General features: G+C 37.8%; 1 protein-coding gene across 3 annotated transcripts in view; it reads left to right on the forward strand.

The window, feature by feature from the left end:
• The window catches only part of MYO1E (myosin IE), a 249,712-nt gene that overhangs the window by 138,460 nt on the left and 94,647 nt on the right, over nucleotides 1-16,605 (forward strand). For all 3 annotated transcript variants that reach the window (XM_056809198.1, XM_007479659.3, XM_056809206.1), the window contains 6 exons: nucleotides 892-972; nucleotides 1,294-1,380; nucleotides 2,974-3,060; nucleotides 4,706-4,873; nucleotides 6,035-6,120; nucleotides 8,075-8,156. In XM_056809198.1, coding sequence (XP_056665176.1) covers nucleotides 892-972; nucleotides 1,294-1,380; nucleotides 2,974-3,060; nucleotides 4,706-4,873; nucleotides 6,035-6,120; nucleotides 8,075-8,156 — 591 coding nt within the window. The remainder of the gene's footprint in view (nucleotides 1-891; nucleotides 973-1,293; nucleotides 1,381-2,973; nucleotides 3,061-4,705; nucleotides 4,874-6,034; nucleotides 6,121-8,074; nucleotides 8,157-16,605) is intronic.

Raw genomic sequence — 16,605 nt, forward strand, 5'->3', positions numbered from 1 at the left:
TCTCCCCAGAATATATATTGTGTGATTTCCTGAATGGTTCTCAATTTGCTAAATCTATTAAAGGGTTAGCCACTCTCAGCCAAGTCCTAAGGCCTTTTGTTTCTTTGTTAGACTTCTACCTCTTCAGAGGTATCAACTTTAAACACGAAAAATGCAAAGTTAAGAACAATAAGTTACAGAAAGAATATTTGTTTCCTGAATATCAATAAAGCCCTTCCTTGAAAGTCATATTTTTATTTACAGTCATAGACTGTCAGGTATATTGATGATTTCTATTACATAACTTCATGAATTCAGGTATACTTCCAATAACATTAAACCAGATCAGAATCTATTCCAAGTTAAAGGACTCTATAGAAGAAATTAGTCATGCCAGAATTGAATGACTTTCATCATAAAGAAAGGTCCAGCCTTTCCCTCTTTCTTTATATTTTAGAGCCTACATGTGATTTTTTGGTTTTGTTTGGAATGATTTTGCCATTTGGAATAGCAACTTCATATTGTGAGGAAAGAGCCCTAGGATTGGAGTCAGAGAACTTAGTTTTTATAAACTGGCTCTCCCATTTATTTGGTGTGTCAACTTACCTTAATTTCCTTGCTTCAGTTTTCTCAGTCCTAAATGAGGATGATAGGACTTTTGCTCTACCTATCTCACCAAGTTGTGAAGAAAGTGCTTTGTGAAACTCAAAGTTCTATATGAAGGCAAAGTATTATTTTTACCTGAAGTTTTTGTGAGCCTAAATGTCAAATGAGGTCCTCTGGTGTAAAGATAATATTCATGGACAGAGATTCCAGTGAACTGAAACTTTCCTATTTGTCAGAGAAAGAGTGGCTTGTTTGTTCTTCTGAAGGAAAAGTTGTCGACTGCAGTTTTCTCTTTTTTCTGTCTAGTCCATCAATAAAGCAATGGAGAAAGACCATGAAGAATACAACATTGGTGTCCTAGATATTTATGGCTTTGAAATATTTCAGGTAAGAGTTAATGGAAAAGGCTGGGTGAATGGTTGGGGAGAAGGGTAGAATATTTCATTGGAGGTACAAAAGATGGTTCTAGCTAATGAAATGCTAGTCTTTTTTTTTTCTGAGCACTATCTGTTCCATTACTTCAATAGTTTCTCATAAATACAAATAAACCTGTGAGAAATTAGACCTCTAATGTCTTTTTGTTAAGATTCAAATGATACAGTTTTATGTTATATACTGCTATAGAATTGAAATGACTCACACTCACTGTTCCAGAAGTGACTTTTTAAAAGCCTAACAATAAAATTATCAATTTCATTTATCTTCCAGAAAAATGGCTTTGAACAATTTTGCATCAATTTTGTTAATGAAAAACTACAGCAGATTTTTATTGAATTGACACTTAAAGCGGAACAGGTAAGTCCATGGTTCCCTTCTCTAGATTTTTGGGTTAGTTTGTTTATATTTGAATTAAACAAGTTGTAGTTTAGGAATTATTGCTCCCCTCCCTTTCTTCAGGTTTTCTGGAATAAGTGGAATGCCTCCTTAGAGAATCAAGTAGAGAAACCCAATGATAATTGTCAACTTAGCCTATGAAATGGCAACACCATCTGTTACCCTTTTTTTTCCCTCTCCTTAAGCAAAGATACAGTGAGTCTGGTCTTATGACTGGCTGGGCATTTTTTTTTTTACTACTTTCTGACTCACTGACCAAAGTGGAAAATCTAAACCTGGTTCCAGTCCCAATTGTCATTGTCTATGGCACACACTGTGTTCAAAAGGAAAAACTTGGTTTTTCTCAAACTTGTTCCACGCCCAATTTTCCCTATAAATAAGTAAATCTGTAACAGAGACAAGAATTTGGAATCTGACTTGAGGTAGTCTGTTTTAGCTTCTTCTGCAGAGTTGCAAGATTCATTTTCCTCATATCAAAGGAAACTGGCACCTTAATTTAATCATGGGACTATGATGTCTTTCGATAACTCACTCCTTCTTAAAAATCCTTAATGGCCTATCACTGACTACAATATTAAGTGGAAGATCCTTATCTTCATAATTGAGGCCATCTATGAGTTGGATCCACATTACCTTTCCAAATTTCACTAACTTACATAAAACCTTCATGTCAATCATTCATCATTCCATGATTCCATTTTCACCTTTAAGCTTTTCCACATAGATTAAATTCAAGAAGCATTTTAATTACTAGTCATTGTTACTGGTTGTACATCACAATTACCCAACAGTTGTTTATTTTAATAATAACAACGAACTACCAAGCCTCTGTGTTAAATTTTTTCTAGGTATGTATTTTTAGTCAGACAAAATCAACAAAGGTTTATTAAATACTTATGCAACTGGCTTCTTTGTTCTTGTTTGTCACTTTCTTATCAAAAAGAACTAATGATTTCATAGAGTGATTCATATCTTGATAGGCACTGTGTGAGGCACTAAAGCTACAATGATAGAAAGAAAGTCACTGACTGTCCTCGAGGACCTTACATTCTAGCAATGATGTGCATAAATAAATATATAGAATATAAACAAACACAAGGAAAATTGGGGGCAAGGGCATCAGCTTAGGGAAGGCTTTGTGTGGTAAGTGTCATTTGAATAGTGTTTGAAAGAAAAAAAGGGGAGGTGAAGAAGGCAGCAGATGTACAGAAGTGGCCAATGGAGTATTGTCTATGAGGAATAGCATTTATAGAACTGTGTTCATCTCTGGGCACCACACTTTAAAAAGGACATTGGCAATCTGGAGAGTGCTCAGGAAAATATAGACAACCAAGGGAAGATGGTAAAGGAAATTAAGTCCATTTTATACAAGGATTGATTGAAGGAACTGGAGATATTTAGCTAGAAAAAGAGAAGATAGGTAGGAGATGAAAAATGGAACAACGAGTATGAGAAATGTCAAGAAGGTCCACTTCAATGGTATGCAACTGGCCTGATCTAGTTACACAGTTAGGGAAACCAAAGAGAGTCATGAGAATTTTGCCTTTCTTGCAGGAGGAGTATGTACAAGAAGGAATTAGGTGGACTCCAATTGAGTACTTTAACAACAAAATCGTGTGTGACCTCATAGAGAACAAAGTGGTAAGTGTTGGCCCTGAGTAACGTTTCCTTTTTCCCAAGTGGATAATAAGAGTTTGCTGTATTGTTTTTTTTGTTGATTTGACAATCAGTCTTAGGATATTGCATATAGCATAGGTTCTGCCAATGTGCTATTTGGTTATACTGAACTCTGTCTCTCCCTCTCTTGCTATTTCTCTCTCCTATTATTCCTCTTTCGCTCTCATTCTCTCTTATTCTTTCTCTCTGTCCCTTCTTCTCTATTTCTGTCTGTCCCTGTCTCCCTCTTTTTTTCTCTCCATCTCTCTCTGGGTATCTATGTAGATACACACACACATATCCCTCACTCCTCTCTTCTCTTCTGCCACCTTCCCTTTTTATTCATTTTTTTTCACCTTTACCTTCCATCTTAGAATCAATACTAAGGATTGGTTCCAAGGCAGAAGAGTGGTAAGGGCTAGGCAATGGGGGTTAAGTGACTTGCCCAGGGTCACACAGCTGGGAAGTGACTGAGGCCAGATTTGAACCTGTCCACCATTTTAACTCTTCTTGACAAAGGCTGTCCCTCTAAAGAGGGGTGGAAGAAGGATATATTTGGAAAAGAAGGTGATATTAGAAAAAATTTATCAAAAAATTAAATAAAATCAGTCTTTAAGATTCAGTGAGGCATAATTCAGTAGAGATGAGTATTGGATAGTATGAATATGTGAATATAGTTAGATGGATAATCAGGTAAAAATTTTTTAAAGTAATTTGGTATTTTCTTATATGAAGAAATTTTCAGTTAGCATAATCAGAGTTAACTGCTCATCTCTGACATGCAATAACAATTGTTCACATAAACTATGTGAGAATGGTCTTATAGAGTTGCCTAGAATACCAAGAGGTCAAGTCACCAGTCCAGGTTAATGCAGGCAGTAGATATTGCGGGCAGAATTTGAACCTAAGTCTTCCTGACTTTAAGACCACTTCTCTGTCTGCTTTGTCAATTTGCCTCTTAAATATGAATTATTATAATAAAAATATTTCAGAGAGGACAGCTTAGTGGCTCAGTGGCTTAAGAGCCAGGCCCAGAGACAGGAGGTCTTTGTTTCAAATTTGGCCTCAGACACTTCCTAGCTTCGTGACCCTGGGCAAATCACTTTATGTCTATTGCCTAGTCCTCACAATTCCTCTGCCTTAGAACCAATACACACTCTTGATTCTAAGACAGAAGGTAAGGGTTTAAATATATATATAAAGAATTGAAATAAAAATTTGGATTGAATTCAGTTCATCAAATTCCTATCACCTCTGGTCACAACTTCTGGTTATCCTTTTCAATTATCACATGTTGCGGGGATGTTGGATGTTGCAGGGGTGTGGAATAAGGAGCATTCTAGTTTTCTGAAGGAAATAATGTGTTATCTCTATGTGTGATTTCAGTTAAACCTAAAGGGAGTTGAATAGTTTTTTTCGTGAAAAGTCTTTTTTCTCATTATTATCCCTAAGATGTGGTCTTCTCTTTAAGGGTCATGAATCGAATTCTTATTTTAAGAGATAGTCTGCCTTTCTTGATGTTATCGTACCTCAACATCTACACATTATTTCTTTTCTCAAGCAAGAAACTAATACCATGAATATAATGTTGAACTCCTTTTGATCTGCCCTCTCTGTTTTGTCAAACTAGAATCCCCCTGGGATCATGAGCATCCTGGATGATGTTTGTGCCACCATGCATGCAGTGGGTGAGGGTGCCGATCAGACACTGCTTCAAAAACTTCAGATGCAAATTGGAACCCATGAGCACTTCAACAGCTGGAACCAAGGATTTATCATTCATCATTACGCAGGAAAGGTATGGAAAGAAGCTTTGGTTTCAGAAGGAAAGAAAAAATGATTTCAGCATTGAGCTGTCCCATTTGTCTTTCATGACAGAGTCAGGTCACATTTTTAAATATATGTGTCAAGCATTGTGCTAAGCACTAGGGATTCAGAGAAACCAAAGACAGTCCTTACACCCGGGGAACTCACAGTGTAATATGAGCTTCATTGTGTCCGGTTTGTGTAGTGGCTTAGTCAGTGTGTAAAATGATGAAAATGAAACCTTCTGTCCTAGTTTGCCAGTGATCTCTGAGATCACTCCCGATTTATTTGTGCTATAGTACAGGCAGAAGGAGTGCCAGATAGTGAATATACTCAATGCCATGCTGTCATCATTATGGGGAATTGAGGGAGACTCAAAACCAGTGGTTTCCAGGAGAATGTTATTGACATCATGTTTTTGAATGAACTAACAATACATTTTTGTGTTCCTATTAAATTGAAAATTATTTTTAATTAACTTTAAATTTAATCAGTTAACTAACTATAGAAATTATGTGCAAGGATCAATAAGTAACCAAGGCATTTAACTTTTCCAGGTGACCCCAAAAGGGATTCATTTGCCTCCAGATGATTTAGAGAGAAATTTGTCTAGCAATTTTTGCAAGGAAAATATTGGGGGGAGTGGGGTGCAACTAGTTGGCTCCCCAAGAGATGGGATGTCCTGCATTCAACTCTGACCTCATACAATTGCTAGTTGTATCACCCTGGGCAAGTCACTTAGTCCCCCTTGCCTAGCTCTTACCACTTCTTCTGCTTTGGATCCAATACACAGTATTATTTGTAAGAAGGAAGGTAAGAGTTTTTAAAAACAAAAACAATGTTAGTTGAAGAATTTAGTTTTTTTTTTTCAATTAGTTATTAAAGTATAAAGCTCTTCTGACCCATATAAATCAAGTTACCTATTAGAGTAAAAGTCTACATTCTTCTAGGGTCAGGCATATCACAATGTTGGGCAGAACTGTCTGCTTATTGTACCAAGTGAGCTGACAGAATATACCAATAAATTGATGCCATTTGCATATAGCATGTGCTCAGTTCCAGTACAGAGTCTACTCTTATTAGGAAAATGCCTTCGTTGATTGTGAAAAGGTATACCAAGATACGAGGCTAATCACTTATTTATTTTGACCAGGTGTCCTATGACATGGATGGCTTTTGTGAGAGGAATCGTGATGTTCTCTTCATGGATCTGATTGAACTTATGCAGAGCAGTGAGCTGTGAGTGAGAATATGCACCTATGATCAAATTCCTGGGATTGTTGATTTAGCTCTCTTTGGGAATGTGGAGTAATCTAGTTCAAAGTTAAATGAGGACCCTGACACCCAGAAAGATCAAGAGACTTGCCAAAGTCAAGAAGGTATAAAACAGGATTTGCATGTAGGTCCTCTGACTGAAAGCCAGTTTACTTTCCATCATACAATGGAATGGCTTAGTCAACTTTTAGAAGAGCTTTCTATTTGTCTGCAGTGTTACCCATTCCTTTTGATTTATGTTCCTACTCCAAACCTATATTTCTGTGATCCTGCTCCCATGATCTCTCCTTTTCCCACACATCAGAAGTTAGATGGGGTAGAGCTCCCCTAAGCCTCTCATTGAGGGATTGTACATGAGAGTTCTTAGCATCTCTCATCATTCCTGGCTTAGCCATTCTTGACCATGCTGGAATATTTATCAGAAAAGCCTAGATTGCCTTTCATCCTTTATTCTACCTCTCTAGCATCATAACCATAGAAGTGAAAGGGGGAAAAAATGAAGACAAAGAAAAAAAATCCTAGATGTATCAAAAGTCCAAATGGAGTTTTTTCACATATTTAATTCTGGCAAAAGTGAGTTTCTGTTCCTTTTGTTCCTTTAAAAGTCTAATTTTCAGAGCAGTCAATAATTTTTCAACTTCAGCTTCAATCACATCTTTACATTCAATGCTTTCTGTCTCCCCGCATGGGAATTCTGAGTATTTTAACCTATGAACTCCTATTCATTCTGCCCTTAAAAGTACAGGCAAACCACATTTCCTGCCTGGTGGTTTTGAGACAGGTAGGTTTAATTTTGCTTTTAGAGGTTTTCTAGCAAAGAGTGCTGTTTCTCTCTAAATTCTCTGGAGGGAAGTGAATTCCTTTAATGGTCACCTGTAAAAGCAAAATGCCCTGGGTACTTACTGATCCTTGCACATAATTTCTAGAGTATAAATCTAGCCAATTTTATATTTTAGCATATAACATAATATTGAACCTCATACTAACTAGCATTTTATATTAGTGCCACAAGTTTTGCAAAGTATTCTACATATATATATACTCTCCTTTGATTATCACAACCCCATGATGTTAGCATTTGTCTTATACCCATTTTACAGATGAGAAAATTGAAGGTGAGCGAAATTTAGTGATTTGGCTCAGGTTACAGGGCCATTAAGTGTCTGAGCCATGACTCAACCTGAGGTCCTCCAGACTCCTATCCACCTCAGCACATCATCTGACTATGCTTATACTCTGCCCTATTCAAGTAGAACACCAAGGAAATTATGTGGATAATTCCATCAGCGTCAAGTAGCCATTTGTAAATAATAAGGATTTGGTCCTACTGTACCAGTTTCACCAAATGATTGCTTATCTCTTGATTTAAATCAGTTCATAATCAATAGCTTTATAATATGAAAATATAAATGGCATAAAATGTTCATCTTTAGTCAGTCAGCAAGCATTTATTAAATGCCTATGGTGTGCCAAACACCACACAAAGATGCTGTAAAAATATATAACCCTCAGCTACTCTTCTGCTTCTAAAATATACATTATAGACCCTTTGAGTTCACTGGACTAAAGCAGAGTAGGTCAAGTCAAGACAGAATATTTTATATTCAAGCTTTAATCTCCAGGGGATACTGAATTGCAAGGACAAATAAAAGAGAGGAGAAAAGTAGGGAAACAGGTTTCAAAATTCAGTTCTCTGGCTTTCCATTCCAGTCATGGTTGTTGTAACTTAGGATTCTGTCTCATGTCCATTGTTTGCTATGCCCTGAGCCCTCTAGCCCAAGGGATGTATCTGTACCCACCCAGACTGTCCCACCATATCAGAACCTGTTCATTTTTCTAGAACACCACTCTAGGAGGACAATTTTAGCCACTAAAGCTCTTCTCTGATTTCCTTCTTATTCTCTTGCTCCTCTTTCAGGCCTTTTATAAAGGCTTTATTTCCGGAAAATCTACAAGCAGACAAGAAGGGACGCCCAACCACTGCTGGCAGCAAGATTAAGGTATGTTTTGTTTTGAGTTGTCACTTGGACTATGGCAAGGAGAAACTTACCCAAGAGCTGGGGACTGGGCTTCACGGCTCCAGGGCAAAAGTGAAGCCAAAGAGATAGGAGGGGCTTGATAAAGAAAACACTTGGGGATTGATGAAACTGCTTGAATGGGGGTTACAGGTCATCAGCTGAATTTGCCTTGGCTGAATATAAATCCCAGATGGATATTAAGTACCTCAACTGACTAGTATTCAGCAGATGATAATCAGCTGCTCTCTAAGAGGAAGTGGATTTTAGCTGAAGCTGGAGGAATTTTTGTTAAACCTAAGAGGAAAGTTTCTGATTCAGAGCCATGTCTGGAAGTCTAGTTCCAAATCTGTATTCCAAATCAAGGCCTGAGACTGACCAGTTTCAGAGCTTTATGGACACAAAATTCTGCCTGGCTACATAGAGCAAGTGCAGTCTATCTTTTTTTTTTTTACCTTCACAAATTATGTGTTGATTATCTCATTTGTCTATTTGGATGCTCCAAGGCAAAGATTTCAGTATTTATCAGCATAAATTTAACATGCAGGTGTACTAGAACAAGGAAGCAGAGAACAATCGAGAAGCGTGTTGGTGTGGTCCAGTAGACTGAGCTGTAGAGTTGAAGTTCATAGTGACTTTTGTTGTTCAGTTGTTTTTCAGTTGTTTTGTCATGATCCCATTTGGGGTTTTCTTTGCAAAGATACTGGAGTGGTTTGCCATTTGCTTCTCCAGCTCATTTGACAGATGAGGAAACTGCCTCAAACAGATTCGAGGGACTCGTCCACAGTCACACAGCTACTCAGAAAGTATCTGAGGCCAGATTTGATCTCAGAAAGATGAGTTCCTGATCTAGATCCAGTGTTCAATACCTTTTTAGCCCTGCGTAAATGACCTCCACGAGCCTCAGTTTCCTCATCTGTCTAGTGAAGTTGTTGGACTACCTGAACTATGAGGTCCTTTTCAGTTTGAAGCTACAAATAAGGGCTTTGATTAAGAGACGAATTAAATGCATGTGGCAATATAGGAGCCCTTTCAAAGAAAGAACGGACCTGAAAGTTAATAGATAATGTGCTAATTAAGCATCTTTTTAGCTTTGTTTTCCATTCCTTTCTAATACAATGTGGGCTATATATATATATATATATTTTTTTTTTAATTTCTGTACTGTACTGTATACTGGTTCCAAGGTAGACAATGAGGCTTAAGTGACTTGCCCAATGTTACATCCAAAGGAAGTGTCTGTGTAAGTGTCGTATTCTGCTACTAATTACTTTTGATTAGGTAAATCCAACTGTTACCTAATCCCAAAGTTTAATTTAAAGTTTTAAACTCCAAATCTCCCTTCTCTGGATCTGGCTCTTGCCATATAGCCACCCACAGAGGCTAAATTCTTGATCTTCCCCCTCCTATTCCTTCCATCCTGCCCCACTACAACCATCCCATACGTGTGCTTCATTCTTTCCCTATGTGGCACCTGAAATATCTTCTCTTTCTCTATCCATCTTTCAAAGCTTCTTTCAAAACCCAGCCTTCCTCAGTGCCTCCAGCCAACATTTCTTTCCTTTCTTTATGAATATCCCCTTATGCCAGCGTTGGCAAAGTATTGGCACACGGGTGGAGCAGGGAGCTGCTCAGTTCCCCCTCTTCCTGAGGACATTTTTTGCATGCCCCACCCTTCTCCCCAGCCACCCAAAGCAAGCACTTCCTCTCCTCTCTTAAGTAATGGGGTACCTCCCAGGCAGCTTGAAGTTGCAACCTTCTCCAATGCTGCCTTATACTATATAGAAAAGAACAATAGAAAGGTTACTCAGAAATACTAAAATCTACCCACAAATTTAAACAAAAAAGTATCATCATTTAGATCTCGATCATATTCTGTCATATCTTTTAAATAATTCATTTGTGTTTTCTCCTTTCTCCAAAGGAATTATAAACTCCTTACTGGCACAGGGCAATGCTATATGCTCCTTTTGTTGCTCTGAAATGCCTAGCACAGTGCTAGTCATATCATCATAAGAACCACCAAGTACTTTCCCATGCTTTCTCATTTTCTCATTTGATTATCACAACCACCTTGTGACTAGGTAGTCTAAATAGTTCTGTACCCATTTTGTAGATGAGCAGATTAAGGCTCAGAGAGTAAAGGTCTAGCTGGGATACAAACTTGGGTTATGGCACCCAAATGCCTTCAAGCTCTTTATGCTCTGCTTCACTATGACATCCTCCGTGAATAAGGGCTCAGGGTGTCAGGCTCAGGGACCAGATTAGAGTCATGTGGATTCAGCAGGCTTCAGGAGGAAGTGAGGGGTGATCTGGCTTCCAAGGGGAGGAGAGTCAGTCAGCATGTGTTAGGGCTAGAAGGAGGAGTGAGTAGTAGACCATGGACAGTCGTCAGAGGAGGCTGGCTGGAGCAGAGTGTCCATGGCAATCATATTCATCAGGAAATAAGGGAAATTCTCAGAAGCCACAAACATTAATATCTGCATGCAGCTTGTGACTCATGAGTTCAGTTGTAGGTCCAGACTTTAGCTCTGGGGTGGAAAATCTGGTCACACGACTCTAAAATTCATATTCAAAGCCCCCGAATCAGCAGAGGTGCACATGACCCAGCTTTGAAACAAGCTATATTTTTCCCAAGTCTGTTTCACGCTCTGTATGGATGCCTTTTTTAAAAAGGTGATCATCTCTTTCTGACTTGGCACTGCCCCATCCCAACCAATTAAAAAAAATCTTACTTTCTGTCCTAGTAACAACTCTTAAGACAAAAGGGCAAGGATTAGGGAAACAAGATTAAGTGACTTGCCCAAAGTCACACAGCTAGGAAGTGTCTGGGGCTAGATTTAAACCCAGGTCTTGGCACTCTATTCACTGTGCCACCTAGCTACCCCAATGAATACCTTTTATTTTAAGTCTGGGGTTTAATAATATTGCCATTAAACAGTGCTAATGGCTAGGATTACTGACCAGTGAACGGAAGGTCTTTGTTTGGTATCTGGTTTGATCTCCAGTTTATCTAGTAACATTTGCAATCTGCTCACTTAAGTCCTCTATCATACCCCACTTTCTATACCACGTGGTTCACTTGACTTTCAATTTTATTAATTTGTCTTTTGATTTTTAGGATTTTTAATTTAGTGTTTAAAATGGGAGTTCAAATTTGTTTTTTTTTTATTTGCATGTCTGATCTTTTCTTTTCTCTCATCATGTCATTCACTGGAAAATACTGATCACTCCCTTTTGTAGAGATTCCTTTTTTAAAAAAATTCTTTATTTTCTATCATAGTATTAATTTCTAATACAGGAGAGTTAAGGGCTAGGCAATTGGGGTTAAGTGTCTTGCCCACAGTTAAATAGCCAGAAAGTGTCTGAGGCTACATTTGAACCCAGAGCCTCCCAACTCTGGGCCTGACTCTTTGTGCTACCTAACTATCTCATGGTTCTATTGTTTTGAGACAGCATGGCACAGCGAATAGAGTGGTCTTTAGAGTCAGACTTGGCTCTAAGTCCTACCTTCCATTCATACTAGTCATCAAACGGTGGGCAAATCAGTGTCCACAAGCAACTTTCTGAGACTATACAAAGTGTGTTGCAGATCTTTATCAGGGAAGAGATTTTCCACCCTGAGAATTCTTCCAAACTGATGAAATTACAAGTCCAGATCAAAATGAAGCAAAACATACTACTGGTATGTATTGTAAAATCATTTTAAGACATTTCTTCCCATTGGGTACATTGAAATTTTAGGATCTGTCTGCAGATTCATCACTTTCCATTCCCCCTCTTATAACTATTTCCCTGGTTAAGAAATTCCTTGAAAAACATTAAAAGGATTTTAGTGCATTGCATAATGATGTACGTGGCAGTTGGGAGATGATTTCTCCGCCACGGTTGTAGGGATATGAAGTAAGAACACTGTAGAAATCCATGCCAATGGCACTTGAATACCCATTTTATGAGACAGAAAAAAAAATGTTTCCTTTGGTTCCCACCGAGCCAACTATAAATTAGCAGAAAAACATGGTGAAACTCTCAGCAGAGGCTTAGTGAAAATCCAGATGCCGCTGTTCCCAGTTTGTTTTCTAGGACACGATAGAGTAAAATGATCCTTTCAGCTGATCAAAGTCCAAAGCAGAGGTTGGGTGGAGGATGACTGAACTTTGAATTCTCCAGAAAAACACAGCGTCTCCCACAGGTTGGTTACAGGTGCCAGTGGCTTCATCACACTCAGCTTCTACTTCCTTTTTTTCTCTGATATTGTCTGCCCTTGTAGACCTCAACTATAAAGCATCATTTGGGCTAGATTCTAATGTGTTCCCCAAAGTCCTCCTTTTTCTCCTTCAATTAATTCTTTTTTTATTTTATCCTGACTCCCTAAATCACAGCTAGGACAAGGAGAATAGCCAGAGTCACTTAGCATTGATGGTAAAATAGTTCTTCAGAGTGGTATAGAAACAGCTGAGTAACACCTTGTTTGGCAGAACTAGGAAGCCACGAGATGTCAGCTGTACCTGAAATGAACTTTTCACTGACTATGCCCCAACTAGCTCATTCTTGACCCTCTTAATTCTCTACCCAGCCGGCATTCCTAACAATGTCCAGAAATCTCCCATCATCCTACTGAATTTGTCTTAAAACTTTGACTTGAGGTCATGGTCAGTGTCTTGTCCTCAGTGTCAAAATTGCTAGTCATAGTGGAGTTTAGAAATCAGTGCTTTTTCACATAACTGAGTTTGACAAAGATTTTTCTCCTGTTTTTAAAAGTACATAAAAGGGCAAGGAGGGAGCACGGTAGGTAGAGTGCCAGACCTTTATTTAAATCTGTGACCCTGGGCACATCACTTAACCTTGATCTTTTAGTCCTCACCACTCTCCTGTCTTAGACTGATACTAAGGCAGACGGTAAGGATTTAAAAATAAAAAGTGAGCTAGGCAAAGTAGTGGTAAAACGTTAAGACAGGTGGTGAGGGAGGTCTTTTTCATTCTTCAGTCTCCAAGCTATGCTGCTTCTGTCATGTTTACCGAATTTCTTCTCCTGAATATTCTCAAAGCAAAAACAGATTTATTAATTTATTTATAAAAATTCTTACTTCCATCTTAGAATCAGTACTGTATATTGGTTCCAAGGCAAAAGGATGATAAGAGCTAGAAATGGAGATTGTGACTAGGCATTGGTTGGTTGGCCCTGGGCAAATCACTTGCCTTCTCATTATTTCAACTAACTGTCAAATGTTAAATGTTGTAGGCATCCCCTGTCATGATAGGAATTGTTTCCTATACCAAAAGAATCTGAGTTTTGTTCCCCTTTCTCCCTAAAAAAAAGAGGGAAAAGAAAACGAATGACAACAGAGTCAATGTTGAAAATTAATAATAATAACTACACTAAAACATTGTATTACATATTATTATATGAAGATGACATTGTAAAAAGAATATTGGCTCTGAGACAAAAAGCCTAGATTCAAATCCTGCCTCTGATGATGACTACCTTTGTGACCTTGGCAAGTCATAACTTCCCTGGGTCTCAGTTTCCTCAAATATAAAATTAAGCAATTCAAGTAGAAGTCTCTTCTACCTCCAGACCTATGGTGCTGTATATATGGATCACATCAAGATATATGGATAGACAAAAAAAGTACATTAAAAAAAGTTTTTATTTCTTAATCTCAAGACAATTTTCTATTATAATAGTAAAATGTCCTTTTGACTATATAAGTAAAAACTCTCAATGAATGCTGAGGAAAATTAGAGAAAAGGTTTTCAATCTGAATCCAGGGATCTATTAGAATATTAATAATATAAAAATAGGTTTTGAATAATGCTACATGTATAATCCAGTAGAATTGCTTGTCAGCTCTGGAATGGTGAAGGAAGAGGAGTGAGAAAGATCATGTAACCATGTAAAAATATTCTAAATAAATTCATTAATTAAAAATAAACAACAAGTTAATAAAGGTTATACCTACAAATATATGAGGCAGCTAGGTGGCACAATGGATAGACTGCTGGGTCTGGGATCGGAGGATATGAGTTCAAATCTAACCACAGATACTTACTATCTGTATGACCCTAGGCAAGTCATTTAATCTTATTTGTCTCTGTTTACTCATCTGTAAAATGATCCAGAGAAGGAAATGGCAAACCACTCCAGTATCTCTGCCAAGAAAATGCTAAATGGGAGCCATAAAGAGTTAGACATGATTGAAAATGACTGTACAACAATAAATATCTTAAGTCTTCCCTAAGTGGCACATGAACATAAAGCTGTCAAGGAGTAAGTTGTAGCTATACATGTCTAGAGACTCAGTGGCTATTCTGAAGTCAATGTTTTTATGGGAAGAATGTGCTCACAGCAATTAATTTCTTCAATGCTAGTTTTAATGTGTAGCTTTGGAATACTACAATGGAAATTAATTATTTTAAGGAAAACCTATGGAAAAAACCTTTATACTAATCAAATATAGGGTCCTCTACTCCAAAGCATCTAAAAATAATAAGACTATCTCTTCAGAAAGGAGGAACAAGACAGATAGTCTCATGCTGTATAATAAAGTTTATAAGTTTGCAGAAATGATGCTTTGTCAAACCCTATTTGACAGAGCAAAGGCTGATCTTTGTATAAGAGTGAATATTTTGAATGTCCCAAATAGCATGTATTAAATGACTAAGATCCAAGATGGAACCAAAAGCCCCATCCCTGCATAGAAAACATCCCCAGGAACACAATCAATAATTTGTAGCAAAACCTTAAACAAATGATTAAGTGAAAAGGATCTGTTGATAGAAATAAGAGGCCACCACTTTCACAAAGTTTAAGAAGTTCATTCTTAGAACTTAAACATCAGTGCAAATTTTTCAAGAAAAAAGAAAAAACTATGCAATATACCACAGAATGTTGAAAAGGTTATAGAAATAATTAGACACTGGAAATCCTCATTGTTTGAAAAAAATTAATAAATTCCCCTACTACAAATATAAAGTATCCTTGAAAATAGGACAAATAAACTGTTCTCTGGGCATTATTAATGACAAAACTGAAGCCTACCACTTCCCAGACCTACTGACTACCCAAAATTCAATAGCAACTTGTTTGGAGACATGGAGGGGCAGTTAAATCCTTACCTTTTGTCTTTGAAAGCCAGAAGAGCCACAAGAGCTAGACAATTGGGGTTAGCTGACTTGTCCAGGATCACACAGATAGGAGTGTCTGAGTCCAGATTTGAACACCCTCAAAACTTGCTGCCCTAAATCATGCCTCCTACAATAAAGGTCCCTCAGGATCCGTCTTCAAAATTGTTACAGCACATTTATTTTCTTCTTTTTTTTTAAATTTTATTTAGAATATTTTTCCATGGTTACATGATTGATAATCCTCTCTTCCCCCCTCTCTCTCCTTCCCACCCCCCCCCCAAGCTGACAAGAAGTTCCTCTGGTTTATACATGTATCATTGTTCAATACATATTTACATGTTATTCATGTTTGCAGTAGAGAGATCTTTTAACATCAATACCCTAATCACATCCTTATTGTATTATGTGGTCAATCATATATTTTTCTAATGCATTTCTGGCTCCGCAGTTCTTTCTCTCAATGTGGCTAGCATTTTTTCTTCCGTGTTTCTACTTTCACAGTTTTTCCTCTGAATGTGGAAAGTGTTCTTTTTGTAAATCCCTCTGGGTTGTTCAGGATCACTGTATTGCCACTAATGGAGAAGTCCATTACATTCGATTGTACCACAGTGTGTCAGTCTCTGTGTATAATATTCTCTTGGTTCTGCTCCTTTCGCTCTGCATCAATTCCTGGAGGTTGTTCCATTTCACATGGAATTCCTTCAGTTCATTATTCCTTTGAGCACAATAGCATTCCATCACCAACAGATACCACAATTTGTTCAGCCATTCCCCAAGTGAAGAGCATCCCCTCGTTTTCCAGTTTTTGGCCACTACAAAGAGCGCAGCTATGAATATTCTTGTACAAGTCTTTTCCCTTGTTGTCTCTTTGGGGTACAAACCCAGCAATGCTATGACTGAATCAAAGGGTAGGCAGTCTTTTAGCACCCTTTGGGCATAGTTCCAAATTGCCCTCCAGAATACAGCACATTTCTTGAAAAAGATTTTAAGGGCAGCTAGGTGATACAGTAGATTGAGTACTGAGCCTGGAGTCAAGAAGACTCATCTTCCTGTGTTTCAATCTGCCCTCAGACACTTTACTGTGTGACCCTGGATGAGTTACTTAACCTTGTTTGCCTCAGTTCATCAGCTTTTAAATGAGTTGGAGAAGGAAATGGCAAACCACACTAGTGTCTTTTCCAAGAAAATCCCAAATATGGTCATGTAGATAAGACTGAAAAAACGAAAAATTAAACCAACTCCAATGCCTCTTGAGAAGATCCAAAGTCCATCCAAGGCCAATGGAATTTGTCTGGCACAATTAACC

This window comes from Monodelphis domestica, chromosome 1, assembly GCF_027887165.1.
Source record: "Monodelphis domestica isolate mMonDom1 chromosome 1, mMonDom1.pri, whole genome shotgun sequence".
Taxonomy (NCBI): domain Eukaryota; kingdom Metazoa; phylum Chordata; class Mammalia; order Didelphimorphia; family Didelphidae; genus Monodelphis; species Monodelphis domestica.